The sequence below is a fragment of the Panicum hallii genome, chromosome 7, assembly GCF_002211085.1.
Source record: "Panicum hallii strain FIL2 chromosome 7, PHallii_v3.1, whole genome shotgun sequence".
In the NCBI taxonomy this organism is placed as follows: Eukaryota; Viridiplantae; Streptophyta; class Magnoliopsida; order Poales; family Poaceae; genus Panicum; species Panicum hallii.
This window is the reverse complement of record NC_038048.1, coordinates 44,396,991-44,411,824: the sequence shown is the minus strand read 5'-3', so window position 1 is coordinate 44,411,824 and position 14,834 is coordinate 44,396,991. Positions and strand designations below refer to the sequence as shown.

At 51.7% G+C, this 14,834-nt stretch overlaps 3 protein-coding genes across 4 annotated transcripts; 2 read left to right on the top strand and 1 right to left on the bottom strand.

Annotated features, from left to right (window-relative positions):
• Positions 1–639: 639 nt before the first annotated feature.
• On the top strand, positions 640–2,758 carry LOC112900853 (polyphenol oxidase, chloroplastic-like). Its single transcript, XM_025969645.1, has 3 exons — positions 640–1,250; positions 1,341–1,605; positions 1,904–2,758. The coding sequence occupies exons 1-3, from the start codon at positions 640–642 to the stop codon at positions 2,756–2,758; spliced, it is 1,731 nt and encodes a 576-aa protein (XP_025825430.1).
• Positions 2,759–6,635: 3,877 nt separating this feature from the next.
• On the top strand, positions 6,636–10,049 carry LOC112901185 (cold-responsive protein kinase 1-like). The gene is made up of 7 exons (XM_025970039.1): positions 6,636–6,973; positions 8,181–8,297; positions 8,388–8,494; positions 8,587–8,797; positions 8,887–9,124; positions 9,209–9,359; positions 9,478–10,049. The coding sequence occupies exons 2-7, from the start codon at positions 8,240–8,242 to the stop codon at positions 9,826–9,828; spliced, it is 1,116 nt and encodes a 371-aa protein (XP_025825824.1). The 5' UTR covers positions 6,636–6,973; positions 8,181–8,239; the 3' UTR covers positions 9,829–10,049.
• A 1,292-nt stretch (positions 10,050–11,341) lies between these two features.
• Positions 11,342–14,569, bottom strand: LOC112901491 (F-box/kelch-repeat protein At5g60570-like). 2 transcript variants are annotated; one of them, XM_025970419.1, is made up of 3 exons: positions 14,434–14,569; positions 14,207–14,308; positions 11,342–13,022 (listed from the first exon to the last, which is right to left on the bottom strand). In XM_025970419.1, exon 3 carries the CDS (start codon positions 12,958–12,960, stop codon positions 11,608–11,610), a length of 1,353 nt encoding a protein of 450 aa, XP_025826204.1. In that variant the 5' UTR covers positions 12,961–13,022; positions 14,207–14,308; positions 14,434–14,569; the 3' UTR covers positions 11,342–11,607. The 2 variants fall into 2 exon arrangements, with proteins under 2 accessions (XP_025826204.1, XP_025826205.1); XM_025970420.1 differs by having other exon boundaries at positions 11,342–12,967; positions 14,434–14,563.
• Between the last annotated feature and the right edge of the window lie 265 nt (positions 14,570–14,834).

Below are 14,834 nucleotides of genomic sequence, written 5' to 3'. Positions count from 1 at the left end.
TAGAGCCTAGAGCCGCTAAAGAGACCTTACGATCGGGAGATAACCGCACGGATCAGGAAAAAAATGTGTCCTATCGCCATCACTTACCGCTTTCTTTTTTGACAGGGAGCTAATGACCTTTTGCTTTACCTCTACTGCATGATGCAGCGATCGGTGAGTGAGTATCTCGATCCTGAATTCTGCCCGTGTAACGGTGTAATGCACACTGTACCGGTGCTGCCAAAATTCTCTGCGGATCGGACTGATAGGACGGACAGCTGAGTACTTGAGTGCTAGTGTGTCGTCACGATTTGCTTGGAGTGGGATTCAGTGAACTTCTTCAAGTCTAACAGCCAATAGTACTCTACTAGCGGCATGTCACGACGATCTACCCCGTTTTGGTACCAGGTTTTGACAGTTTTGTTCGGTTTACAGGACGTAGCGTGTACATTGCATTGCATTACTTTCTCCTCGTCTTGGAAGGAGCGAGAGGTATGTAAGTACGTGCTTGCCAACGAACCAGACCTCGACACGACGACACATTTCACGTAACACGCTCTACATATATGTATATATATACCCCCTGAACCATGGCACAGTGCCCACCAATCGCAAGTTCACTCAGCACGAGCACGTTCACGGTTCACCTCGAGCGCAGCCATGGAGAGCGCCACCATGCCACCGCGAGGTGTCGCCGCACCTCGCACGCCGTCCAGCCTCCAGACGCTCCGGGGCAGCCACCCCCTCCTCCTCCACGGCAAGCACGCGAGCAAGCCGCGGCGCCTCTCCTGCTGCAAGGCTACCGGCGGTGGCGGCCGCGTCGACCGCCGCGACGTGCTCCTCGGCCTCAGCGGGGCCGCGGCGGCTGCCGGCCTCGCGACGACGTCGCACGGCGGCGGCGACGCGCTCGCGGCGCCGATCCAGGCGCCGGACCTCGCGAACTGCAACCCGCCCGCTATCCCCGACACGGGGGCCGACCTCAGCTGTTGCCTCCCGTACCGCTCCGGCACGGCTATCGTCGACTTCAAGCCGCCGCCGGCCTCCGCGCCTTTCCGCGTGCGCCCGGCCGCGCACCTGGTGGACAAGGCGTACCTGGCCAAGTACGAGCGGGCCGTGTCGCTGATGAAGGGGCTCCCGGACGACGACCCGCGCAGCTTCGCGCAGCAGTGGCGCGTGCACTGCGCCTACTGCGACGCCGCGTACGACCAGGTCGGGTTCCCGGACCTGGAGCTCCAGATCCACAACTGCTGGCTCTTCTTCCCGTGGCACAGGTACATGCACGGACGCATCCACGCAAAGTGAGAGATCGAGACAATGCACGTACGACCGCTTGATGACCTGACGAAACTGGACGCATGCAGGTTCTACCTCTACTTCCACGAGAGGATCCTCGGCAAGCTCATCGGCGACGACACGTTCGCGCTGCCGTTCTGGAACTGGGACACGCCCGGCGGCATGACGCTGCCGGCGATCTACGCCAACCAGTCCTCGCCGCTGTACGACGAGAGGCGCAACCCTGCTCACCAGCCACCGTTCACGCTGGACCTCGACTACAATGGTACCGACGACACGGCCATCCCAACAGATCAGCAGATCGATCAGAACCTCAGGATCATGTACCGTCAGGTCATCATATATATTGCAGTTAGCTGATAATTGTCGAGTTTTATCTACACTCACGTATAACCATTCTCACCATCAGTACCCCACTTGTGAGTATGTCCGCATATTTATTTATCACTTTGAGTAGGTTCATATATAAAAAAATTTCAAAAGCACCCCTATTTTTTAAATATATTATAATTATATCTTAGCACTAATATACAAACGCGTGTAGAATAGATTATATATATATAATAATAAACAGTTAACTAGCTAGCTAACACGTGAATATATATCATATATATGTATCTACATACATCAGATGGTCTCTAGTGCCAAGAAGACGGAACTCTTCTTCGGGCAGCCCTACCGCCAGGGTGACCAGCCCGACCCGGGCGCGGGCAGCATCGAGAGCGTGCCGCACAACCCCGTGCACCTGTGGACCGGCGACCCGCGGCAGCCCAACTTCGAGGACATGGGCAACTTCTACTCGGCGGGGCGCGACCCCGTCTTCTTCGCGCACCACGGCAACGTCGACCGCATGTGGCACGTCTGGAACGGCCTCCGCCCCGGCAACACCAACTTCACCGACCCCGACTGGCTGGACGCCAGCTTCCTCTTCTACGACGAGGACGCCCGCCTCGTCCGCGTCCGCGTCCGCGACTGCCTCGACCCCGCCGCGCTGCGCTACACCTACCAGGACGTCGGCCTCCCGTGGCTGAACGCCAAGCCGCCCACGCAGGCCGGGTCCCCGGCGCCCGCCACGGGCACGCTCCCGGCGACCCTGAGCCAGACCGTGCGGGTGGCCGTGACGCGGCCCCGGACGTCGAGGAGCCGCCGGGAGAAGGAGGAGGAGGAGGAGGTGCTGGTCGTGGAGGGGATCGAAGTCGCCGACCACCTCACGTTCGTCAAGTTCGACGTGTTCGTGAACCAGTCCCAGGGCGAGGCGGCCACCGCGGCGGCGGCGGAGTGCGCCGGGAGCGTGGCGATGGCGCCGCACGCGGTCCGGCCCGGGAAGGCCCAGGGCGCCGTGAAGACTGCCGCGAGGTTCGGCATCTGCGACCTGCTGGACGACATCGGCGCCGACGGGGACAAGACGATCGTCGTGTCGCTCGTGCCGACGAGCGCCGGGGACACGATCACCGTCGGCGGCGTCAGGATCGAGTACGTGAAGTGAGGTCCTCCTGCCGGCCTCCTACGAGTATCTATCTACGTGCTGTCGACAGCTGCTATATGGACTGTGAGTACGAGAAATAAAAGTGTGATGGGGGAGTGTGTCTGTCGACACGACTCCAAAACCATGTAGAGGAAAGAACTAGTATCTGGATTTGTGCTTGCCTGTAGCCGTCGTGCTTGCATTACGGGTAATGCGAGATTTATCGTTGAATAAGAACGTCGGTGCAACATGTTACTACTGGCCATTTGGAAGAGGGAGTTCCGTGCGACGATGTACGGTAGGAGCAGTAGCCATAGGCACGAACTTGAAGAACGAATGGACGTGTGTAAGCACTCGAACCGGCCGCCAGCGGTCTCCTCAACGGAGATGGCGGTCGCCAGTCCGGTGCTCGATGGATCCGCATCGATCAACGGCACGGGGGTCGGAGCTAGTTGGATTCGGAGGCGGACTGCAGGTCTCCGAGACCGAGAAGGTCCCCGATGCGAGGCCATTGGTCATACACACACACACACACTACGCCGATGGTGGCAGCGCCTGGTTCCGGTTGGCTCTTTCCGAGGCGCAGCGCCAAGCCCCTGAAGGAGGAGGTCTCGGCGGCTTCTCGATCCGGTGAGATCGATCGGCGTCATCACCAAGCAGCTTCGTTCCCGGTGCTGAGCGCGAGATGGCGGCGGTGGAGGGGCCTGGATCGGCGAGCCAGGGGGAGGTGGCGGTGAGCGGCGGCGAGCCCGCGAGGAGGACGAAGCTGGTGAAGGTGAGGGTTTCGGAGCAGCGCATCAGGGCGCGCCCCCCGCGCAAATGCCGCGGCCTCTCGGAGGAGATGCTCCAGCGGCCGCCCAAGTCGCAGGAGGAAGCGGACCTGCGAGCCTGCATCGTCGAGATGGCGGCCTTGTCCAAGGCGGCGTACGACAGGGAGATGGGCATCCTCGAGCAGTTCGAGGCCAAGGGGTACGCCGAGGTGGATGTCGCGGTCGAGGACATCGACGACAAGCATATCATATCGATGGAGGAGAAGGCACGCTAGTTTAATTGGGAGTTTATTTATACATACAGTATGTAGTGTGTGTGTATATATAAAAAAAATTCATTCTACATACGCTTGCAGGTAGACGTAGGGCGCATCATGATGTAGGGCGTATCTGACCCAATAAAAGATATGTACGTATGTGATGTTCGTGTGAACCATCTACTAGTGGAATCGGAGGTAACCGAAGTTATTATCACGATAGATGCTACTTTATGTACTCTCAGCGAATCACCGCGTTGCAATTTTGATTAGATTAGTTTCTTGCTACAAGGTCAGTTTCCTGAACCTGAATCCATCTACCTGTTAGCAATAGAAACAGAAACAGAAACAGAAACAGGTGAGACCCATGAATGAAACAGGGCGGCAAGCAGGTAACTAGCTAGGTAAGGCTCGCCGGCGAGGTCCGAGTCCGACCCATGCCTGCCATGATCGTAGAACGGATTGCCGGGGTCCCCGGCGGGTGGTCGTTACGATTCTCAGACAGACGGACAGACATTTTCCAGGATTCAGACTGCACAAGACCGGCGACGCTAGACTGAAAAGCTGCAGCCTTCTGACTGAGATCGAAATCTTGCATGCCGATCAACCTTGTTAAACCTGCTCCGGCGTGGTCGTGCCGGCGGCGCCAGGCAGATCAGGGAGTACGCCGCCGCTGAACAGAACCTGAAGATTTGCCCCTACTTAAACAAGGAACTGATCGGCTAGAGGGACAGACAAGCTGATGGCATATATATAATATTCGGTAACGTGACATGCATGTTTCAACCGTGCACGACGACAGCGCTCGAAAAAGTTTGGAGTTCCGTCAAACATTTCAACATGAGGAAGATACAGCCGCCAATCCACAAAGAAAATTGACTAGACCAAATGCGCACATTGCTGCGGGGCATGTCCTATGTTTGGGCCGGTCCAGCTGGTGATAGCCGTTACAGGCCCAGCTGCGGCGGCCGGCACGGCTCGCCGCCTGATGGGCCATGACGACGGCCCGACGATCGAGGCGAGTCTACGGCAACGGGCGCAACGGGCGAGCGAGCTTCGTCGGTGCCTGGCTGCGGACAGGTGTGCAGGGTCGCCTGCCTGCTTTCACGGTCACCAGCCCACCACCGCTTGGCTTGGGGCAGCAGCGTGATCTATTGATCTGACACGAACGCAACTTGGATGCGGAGGCGCTACTTGCGGATCCCGTAGCGTACGGCCGCGGCACGGCTACCGCTACCTGACGGTGACGGCGTGACGACGGGTGTGACGGGCCGCGGCGACTTCGACCACCACCGGGGCAAGCAGCCGCGGTTGCTTTTACCGCACCGGCCGCGCGCTCGCCTCCTGCTGCTCTCCCCAGGCCGGTGGGAACGCGCGTGCTCGCCGGGGTCGATCAACCGGCGACCGTGGACTTTTCCGTCGCCTGCCCTGCCTCGCGGGCCCCGCGCGCCCACGTCACGGACCCGGGTCCGGGATCCCCCTCGCGTCCACGTCCACGTAGCGTGACAGCGCCAGCCAAAGCCTCCCGCCGCGCGGCCGGGCCGGGCCCACGCGTGCCTGTTGGACGACCGACCGAGCTGGCGTTTCTGAACGGATTACTCCAGGAACAAAAGAAGAAGGCACATGCACACGCATACACGTTTCCGTTGCCTAGCGGCTTAGCCGATTTGGTTGCTGTGACTAGCTTGGATTTTGTTTTATTAATATAAAAAGATCTAACCTGATGCTAGCTACCAGATCTTCAGGTTGATGGATAGGCAAGTTTTGGCCGGAGACTGGCCTGCAATGACCGGCCGGATTGTTGAACCTGCTTGTGTTTTTTTATAGATCCTATATGCCCATGTTTACTCCGTGTTGTTTGTGGAGCTTAATTGTAGCATGAGTGCGTGTGTGTGCAGAGTATTATTACAGTGACTGAGGCAGGCTACAGATTAAACTGTACATAGACTAGGCACGCATGCCTGGTTTTGACGGTGATCGCTGGTAGCTAGCCTAACTATGCATGAGATATTCGGCAGTGCCCCACCGAGGCAATCAACAAATTAAATCTTCCCAGACCAGCAGCTTCGCGACGCCTCGGCCACTTGGTCTAAACACGCTCCAGATCAAATGAATTTAGTACTAGGCAGGTGAACGGGTGTGGTAAAACGGTAAAAACCACGCGAGCATTATTGGCATGTGTTTAGTTCCGTGGTGAAACCGTTGCTGATCGATCGGCGTGGAAGATCCGCCGGATGGCTTGCCATCCCAACCAGGATGATCAGAGTGTGGGCACGAACAAGTCGTCCCAATCTTTTTTCAAGGCGAGCCGGATCCGGACACCCGAAATCCACGGATCACCCTCTCGTCCTCCGCCGGCTGGTGTGCGCGGCGCACACAGGAAAGAGAGAAGGAAGCCAGAGACGCCGCGCCGTTTTTAACCGCTGCTGCTAGTACTAGGGAAGGGAACAGCGTTGACCGACCTCGGTCTACCACACGGCGCACCACGTGTCCGTGTCTGCATCGTACAAGGACCGCAGGTGTCGCATCGGCAAACAGCATCGGAGCTCCCGTCGTTCTCGCGCGCCACCGATCTCTCGAGCAGCTGGGAGCCGCCGGGCCGACGTGGAGGCCGGCGATGCTGACCCGGCGGCCGGCCCGGGTCCGGCGACACCCGCGTCGCTGCGGCGCATCGCGCATGGCGTCCGCGCGGGTAAAAAAGACGTCGCCACCACGGCCACCCCAACCGGGCCATTTTTTTTTTCTAAGCCCACCCGCCATTTATTTAAGCCACAACCGCCAAGCCAAGCAGAAAAGAAATCGGGACAAGGAGGGAGACTTCCAGCTGCCGGGTTCACAGCACGGGTGCGGATTGGCTCACTGACGTGTGGCCCCAGACCCACACGTCAGTGACCACAAGGGGAGCAGGAGGCGGGGGCGAGGAAAAGTCAAAGGCTCGCGATCCCCCGGCGCCTTCTCGCCGCCTTCGTCTTCTTCTTGCGCCTCCCGCGTCCCGCCCCGCCTACCCCGCACGTTTCGCGTCCCCCTCTTTTAACAACGCCCACCGCCGCCGCTCCTGTTCGTGCAGGTGTAGTCCAGCCGAGCGCTCCTCCTCCCCCCCCTCTCTCCCCCCTCTCCGGTCACCCGCCCACCTGAGGGCGTCTCGCTGAGCTGGTTGCGCGCGCCGTACCGGTCAGGGACCTGCGCTGCGTCTCCGCTGCTACCTGCAGGTGATTCTTGCGCTCTGTGATGTACTGATGTGTAGCTCTTGTCTCTGGTTTCGTGGTGCTGGGCAGCCGGGGGTTTCTTCTCAGGGTGGTTTCGCTTCACTGGGGGCGCTTGATTGCGTAGAAACTAAAACGACTACTATTTGGGGGGGTTTTTAGAGGGATTTCATGTTCCATTTTTGGACTTCTGCCGTTTATTTCTTCATTGCATCTCTGAATCGTGGCACGTAGGGGTTCATGAAATCGACTCTGCAAAGTCGATGCAGCAATTACCTTTGCGGCTTTGCATCACCGTTCGTCGGTTCGTTGCCTGGGATTGGCTGTTTCCAGAGACATGAATCATCGTCATCCTCTTAGTCCACTTCTGAATTTGATTTGGGACATATGAAATCGCCTTTCGCATGTTTCATCTCAGTTTTGGCGTTGCTTCATGTGCCATATGCCCATATAAGTTAGTTCCTCTATCTAAAAGAACGATTTGGGACATAGGAATCACTTCAAGTTGTGCCTGTACGACCAGGAAGTCATCTGCTTAGTTCCCTCGCGTCTGCAAAGATTCAGGCATCCTCTTTTTCCTGGTACAAAAAAAGTTCACCGTGAACCGGGATGCAATTTACATTCATTCTGTCGGCGTCAGATGGTTATCACTGGCAACTGGTAATTTGCCATCTAGCTAGCTAATTTCCACACTCCAAGGGAGACGATTGGTCCACCCGCCGCGTTAGGTGCTGGTTCCTTTCGGAAGGATAGGGTCACCAGTAATTGCGACAGTCCTTGTTTCATTTCTTCAAACCGGTGAGCAAGTTGGGGGCTGACTTCTTCCTTGACTTGGCTAAAGCTTCCTTGCAGCTGAAGCCTGAAATATCTTGGCTCGGTGGTTTCACATTTTGATGTCTTCCTATCCTGTACGACATGTAGACTTTTACAGTAGTAACCTCATAAGTTAGAATGCGGTAAATGGTTAGGTATCTAAAACACGTACTATCAATGTGTTTCCACATTGCTGGCCCTTTTCTCTCAAGTCTCAAGTGGTCCAATTGTCCATTATAAGACACAAATCGTTGTTTATGCTATAATTGCCATGTGAGTCCAACGACTAACTGGCAATACCAGTTGTAATTGTACTTTCCTTTTCTTTTAGGTTGATTTACTAATCCCAATTGATCTATTCAAATCTCTGCTGATGATCAACATATCTTTATTTTTTCAGAAACTGCTTATAAGTTCCTGCTTTTCTCTGTGGGCACATCTGCAACTGTATTGGTAAAGATGGGTTGCTGCTTTCTGTTTGGAAAGAAAGCTGAACAGGCCGTACAAGGCGATGATGGTTAGCAATTTTTGCATTATTGTCACTGCTACATCCAATTGACATTCATGCAATTTACCATTCTTACATGGTCTTGCTTTGTTGTTCCAGATGTACATAGTGTGAAAGTCTTCTCTTACAATGACTTGAGAAAGGCTACACAAGATTTCAGTGGCGGAAATAAGATTGGCGAGGGTGGTTTTGGTTCGGTCTTCAGGGTAAATATGCACAGCATTTCTCAGCATTTGATCAGTGTCTTGAGAAGACAGCATGAGAATCCTTGTCTTATAATTCAATTTTGGTTGATCAGGGAGTGCTTAGAGATGGGACCGTAGTTGCAGTGAAAGTTCTATCCGCTACATCAAGGCAAGGTGTCCGGGAGTTTTTGACTGAACTAACAGCAATATCTGACATCAAGCACGAAAATCTCGTCACTCTTATCGGTTGCTGCGCTGAAGGCTCTCACAGAATCCTTGTTTATAATTACCTTGAGAACAACAGCCTTTCACAGACATTGCTAGGTGACACATTGTTCTGCCTAGCGCCTGCTCCAATCATCAATATCTTCTTAAGTTCCATCGTTACAGATATTTTGATTGTGCCATTGCAGGAACCAGATATAGTAACATTCGGTTCAACTGGCGGTCACGTGTCAAAATTGCTGTGGGTGTTGCCCGTGGTCTTGCATTTCTCCATGAGGAAATCCGACCTCCCATTATCCACCGCGACATAAAGGCGAGCAACATTCTTCTTGACAAGGATCTCACCCCAAAAATTTCTGATTTTGGGTTGGCGAGGCTCCTACCACCCAATGCAACTCATGTCAGCACCCGAGTTGCCGGCACATTGTAAGCATACTCCTAAGTCCTGGTTGTGAAGCTTCTTTCGCATATTTTTCTGTAGTTCTGACTTCTAATTCCATTTATGTTTAGAGGATACCTGGCTCCTGAATATGCAATCCGAGGTCAAGTGACAAAGAAGTCCGACATCTATAGTTATGGAGTTCTTCTTTTAGAAATTGTTAGTGGAAGATGCAACACCAATACAAGATTACCTTCTGAAGATCAATTCCTTCTTGAAAGGGTAGGCCGTTCTTGCCACATATCCGATAAAGTAACCTACAAGTAGTAAATCAGTGCGTCCTGAACCACTGATGCAATAAATATTGCTGAACTTGACAAATAAGCTGCTGCTCTTGCAGACATGGGGACTCTACGAGGAAGGACGTTTGGAAGAGATCATTGATATCGACATAGGGGACGACCTGGACGTCGAGGAGGCATGCGGGTTCTTGAAGATTGGCCTGCTATGCACACAGGACGCAATGGCACGTCGTCCCAACATGACCAATGTTGTCCGGATGCTCACAGGGGAGAAGAGGATCCCCGTAGACAAGATCACTAGGCCCGCCATGATCACCGACTTTGCGGATCTCAAGGTCAGCAGCAAGGAGCAAAGAACAAGTGAGACACGCTCTCCCACCACAAAATCGTCGTTCACCACAACAGAACTATTCTCGTTGTCGGAAACGCCCACGCAGTCATCCATGTGAAATTGTGGATGCCAGAAGCTTCTCTTTTTTTCCCCAGTTTGTATATTGTGTGAATTGTGATAGATGGGCCGGGTTACATGCAATTTTTGAAGAGTTTCTTGTTTCATTTGTTATGAGGAAAGATCTCATAGGTAGCTTATTGCTTCTTTGTATGCTGTAAATATTTCGAAACGAAGATGGCATGCTTTGCGCATTGGAAACAACTTCAGTTCTTGCTCAAAGAGATGATATGCTTATTGCCTCAAATGAAAAGGCCGATCACACCCTTCAAAAAAAACAACCTTCAAAAAAAAGGCCGAGCACCTGCCGTACTTGCTCAAAAAAAACCTTAGGTTCTTGATGCCCCCAAATAATATATTTACATTTAAATAATTAATCGACTGCTAATCAATATATGTAATCTCAGCGGTACAGTGCAGGAACGCCCAAGTGGCTCCGAGTTTTTGCACGGATGCTGACAGGCAGTCGAGGAGGATCGAAGAACCGATCAAAGCTCGATTTCCCTGGAAAACGATGGACGAGATCTCTGACGAGAAACGCGTCGCCGTCGTCATCAATCATCGCCGAGAACGTTGCAAAATCTGCCCGGCATGAACATGTCAAATACTCCTTCCTACACATATATGCTGTCGGAATCGATGCCATGCTCCTCCAACCCTTTTAAAGTGAGATTGACCCGATGCGATATTCAGAGATCACATATTCGTACACACATCAGCGCGTTCTTTTAGCAGAGTTTCAGTTCAATTCAACGTCTGTCGCTGGCAATTGTACCTGCTGCCAGCTACACAGGAGAATGTTCTGCAGAGGAGGCAAAACCATCATCGAAGTAAACGAAGCTGACAAACTGATCTGACGAATCAGCAAAGTAAACGATGTTGACAGGCTCTTTATTCTTATTCTGGGAAACGCCGGTCAAACTCTTTCACTGAAAAAATTGTGCATATCACTCGTAATGACACTGGATGGCTATTAGGCAGTACAGAATAATCTGAAAGTAAGGGCCTGTCTAGATCAGGGCGCAAAAACGCAAAAAAAAATTTTGCAAAGGAATTTTACCAATTTGAAGTACTAAATGAAGTCTATTTACAAAACTTTTTGCATGGATGGGTTGTAAATCACGAGACGAATCTAATGATGCTAATTAATCCATAATTAAGCAATAATTAGCGGATGGTTACTGTAGCATTACTGTTGCAACATGGATTAAGTAGGCTCATTAGATTCGTCTCGCGATTTACAACCCATCCATGCAAAAAGTTTTGTAAATAGACTTCATTTAGTACTCCAAATTAGCAAGATTCCTTTGGCATCTTTGCGTTTACAGCTTTTTGCGTTTTTGCGGAAGGAACTAAACAGGCCCTAGGATACAGCAAAGTTCTGACTGGCAACCAGAACTGTCCGAGCTGACTGCGAGATTTCTGAACATCAGTACGGATGTACGGTACATTGAAAATTGAGGTATGAGATTTATCTCAGGACAACAGCAGGCAGGCACACTTCGCAACAAGGATGATGAATAACGAATACTGCATAAAATTCATACTAGACAAGAACAAAGAATTCTGAACGAGTTTAACAGGGAAAAGAAAAAACAGGAAGTTCCAGGTAAACTGAACTGAATGCTCTATGCTCTCTACCAAACATTCAATCAATCGAGAGCTCCGCGAAAAGGGGGTGTGTCATTTCTGAATTACAAGTCATTATAAAGGGTGGGTAAAGGGCAACAAGAAATTGTTGGCTTGCTAAACCAGCGGCATGTACTGAAGCGAAGGTAACTCAGCACCCCATTATTGCACAGTTGTAAACGAAGACGCCCGCACGCTCCTTCACCGAGAGCACCTCCCAGTCAGCACCATCCTCCCGGCCTTCGGGGCACCAGGAATGCAGCAATATTACCTCTCCACGAGGCCCTCTGTGGCCGCCGATTACCAACAATCTGTCACCACAAGCCTTGAAAGCCAGGCCCCAACCATTGGATGAGTCAGCTCTAACAGGCAATGGCTTCAGTATGTTCCAGGTGTTATTTGCCTTGTCATACTTCTTGACCACATTTTTTGACTGGTCAGCCGCATAGAGCTGGTTATGCACAACAGCAACAAGAGGAGGTGACTGAGAAGCACTGGTTCCACCAGGGTACATATCAAGTATTCTTCTCCAGGTCCTTGTCTCAAGGTTGTATTCCTCTCCACAAGTCAATGAATCCCTCTGACTTGATACGCCCCCAATGACGTAGAACTTGCCATCCATGAAGAAACCTGAAGAGAGCCTCCTGGCCAAGTTCATGTCTGGGATAGTCTCCCAGCGGCCAATCTCTGAGTTGTACAACTCAGCAGACCTCAGCACCTGTCCATTCTTATCACACCCACCAGCAACAATAGCAATCTCACCTGAGCTTCCCGAGGCAAAAAGACAGCGGGGCAGATTCATTGGAGTGCATCGGGACCAACTGCGAGTCAGTAAGTTGTACATCCAAATAGCAAGGCCAGTATATTCACGGCCAAAGACAAGCAGCTGTGTCCCAACGGCAAGCGATTCCTTGTCTGCACAGGAGAAGCACTCGTCGCATGGCATTCTCGGGAGCCTCATCCACCGCTTTCGGTTGGGATCAAATGCTTCCCAGGGCATCAAGCTACAAGCGAGATACACCCAATGCTCAACAATGCCATATTTCCTTCGCAATTTGTACAGATATCCACTGTTAATTAACAAATTGAATCTTTTATTCAGACAAGAAAGGGAAGGGTAGTCTGATCTGCTTGACCAAGCAAGGCAGTCTTGAGACAGGTCATCATGAAGGCCTGGAAAGTAGCAATCATTTGATCTGTTGCCACTTGAATCACCTCCCGACTGAGCCTTCAGAATAGGTTTCTGCTCATTCAGTTCAAGTTCTTCACTTCCCAGATCTGTAGCATATGGAAAGACATCTAACTCTGAAATATCACAGAACACATCAGAGTGTGTCTTCGACTCCCCAGAGAAGTATTCGTCCCTGACCAACAGAAAGTAAGCTAGTATGTACTTCTGCCATGAACTCTGATCCTGCTGACCAAACAGCCTAAAGAGATGCAGAACCAAAGAGCCTGGAAGGGCAACCAGGCTTGTCGAGTTGCAATCTTGTAACTCTTCCATTCTTTCTCTGATCTATGAGTCAAAATCGAGGGTACCGAAACGACAAAGTTCACAGGCCAGCTCTGGAAATGACAAGAGAGAAACTATGTAAAACTGCACAACATTGTTGATAAGCTTCACAGGTATTCTGGATTAATAACAGAGTATATAATAGCTACTTCTATGTCAGATACAAGACCACACCAAAACATTCATCTTAATAGTTGATCCCTTGCTAAGAAATATCTTCAGAGCTGATTTCAGACTTTGCCGTATCAAGAATCAAATAGAATTATAAACTACAGCACTAAAACTCTCAAAGATACACTCTCCCATAAAAAAAAAATTCTTTGAAGTCTAACTCAAAGATATTCTTCTTTGGCTGTTGATACCAGTATCAGCAAGAATATTGCTGCACGGTAGACTCCTAACTCAACCAGCCAAACGATCCTATCAATCACCAATAAATCACAAAGTAACAAGCACTTTGTGAGTCGTTTCCCCTAACTCAACCAGCCAAACGATCCTATCAATCACCAATAAATCACAAAGTAACAAGCACTTTGTGAGTCGTTTCCACTACCAGGCTACATTTTTAACAAATCCACTCCAGCAACAAAAGAAATATCAATGCATTGCTAACTTGGTTGATTCCAAGTTTAGTTAAGCCTAATGCATATTCAGTCCTAAACAAGTTTCACGAGAGAAATACGGCAGCCATTTACTAGGCACATTTGCATTATCTGTTATCTCCAGATCGAGAAAACAAAATATGTAGATAAGCCCCCTCTGATTCGGCGATTCCTTTGGTCATTATTGTTCCAGAAGCAGGACAAAAAGCCTGAAAGCCTTCACTATAACAACAGACCGGAAACTAGCTAAGATTTACCAGGTGCCGGCTAAAATAAACTGCCTGTTCTCACTGCAAATCGGTTCATCAACAAGCAGAGAACAAACTATATCCGGTGGCCACTCGTAGAACAAAATGCACTAGAAATCAGAGACTCTCTGGCTCCAACCCACTCCACCCTCCCAAAGAAGAAAGGAAACAAACACCTTTCCCCAACCAATTCACCGCCATTTCCTCCACCAGCAGGAACTGAGTCAGTAGCAAAAGCAAAGTTTCCTTGGCAATTTACAACTACGGTTTGCACACTCTCAGAAACTGAAAGAGCAAAGGAAAAGGAAAAAAAAAACAGAGCATCCCACTTTGCAATGGAAACGGAAAAGCTGAACACGAGAGAATTGAGCCGCATCCTCCCCTCACCTTGCCGAGACGCGCCGCCGGCGAGATCCGGGACACCGGCGCTTGCCGGCCGCCTCCATCCCGGCGCCCAGCCCGCGCGGCTCGCCGGCCTCCAAGCGAACCCTGCGAGGCACGGGCCACGAGGAAAGCGGTTACACTCCGCGTCACCTCGCCCAAAGGAAAAAAAAGGAAAAACAAACCAAAATGCGGCGAGTGCCCGCCCGGTGGCGCGGCGGGAGAGGGCTCACCGGTGTCGGCCGGATCTCTCCGCCGGTGCGGTGGAGGGGAGGGAGTGGGGCGCGGGTCGCCGACGAGCGGGGCCGGGCGGGCGTGGGCGGCGGGGGCCACCGTCAGTGAGACGGGGAGGGCATCGGGGGCGAGGCCTGGAGCGGTGGGGGGAAAGGCGTATATATATGCCCCATGTGGTTAGCCCCGGGGGGTGTGGTTCAAGTGCCAAATGGCTCCCGAGTTACCTTTAACCTTTTTTACATTTTTACTGCTACCTCGGTTACCATGCTTAATGCCACTGTTACTGTCTCGAAATCACCCAGTGACTTTTTTTAAAAAAAAATTGCCACCTTCCCATTGGACGCCTGCTGCCTCGCGTTCTGAGTTGAGCTAAAATTTTCACTCTTTGGTTGGACCTGGA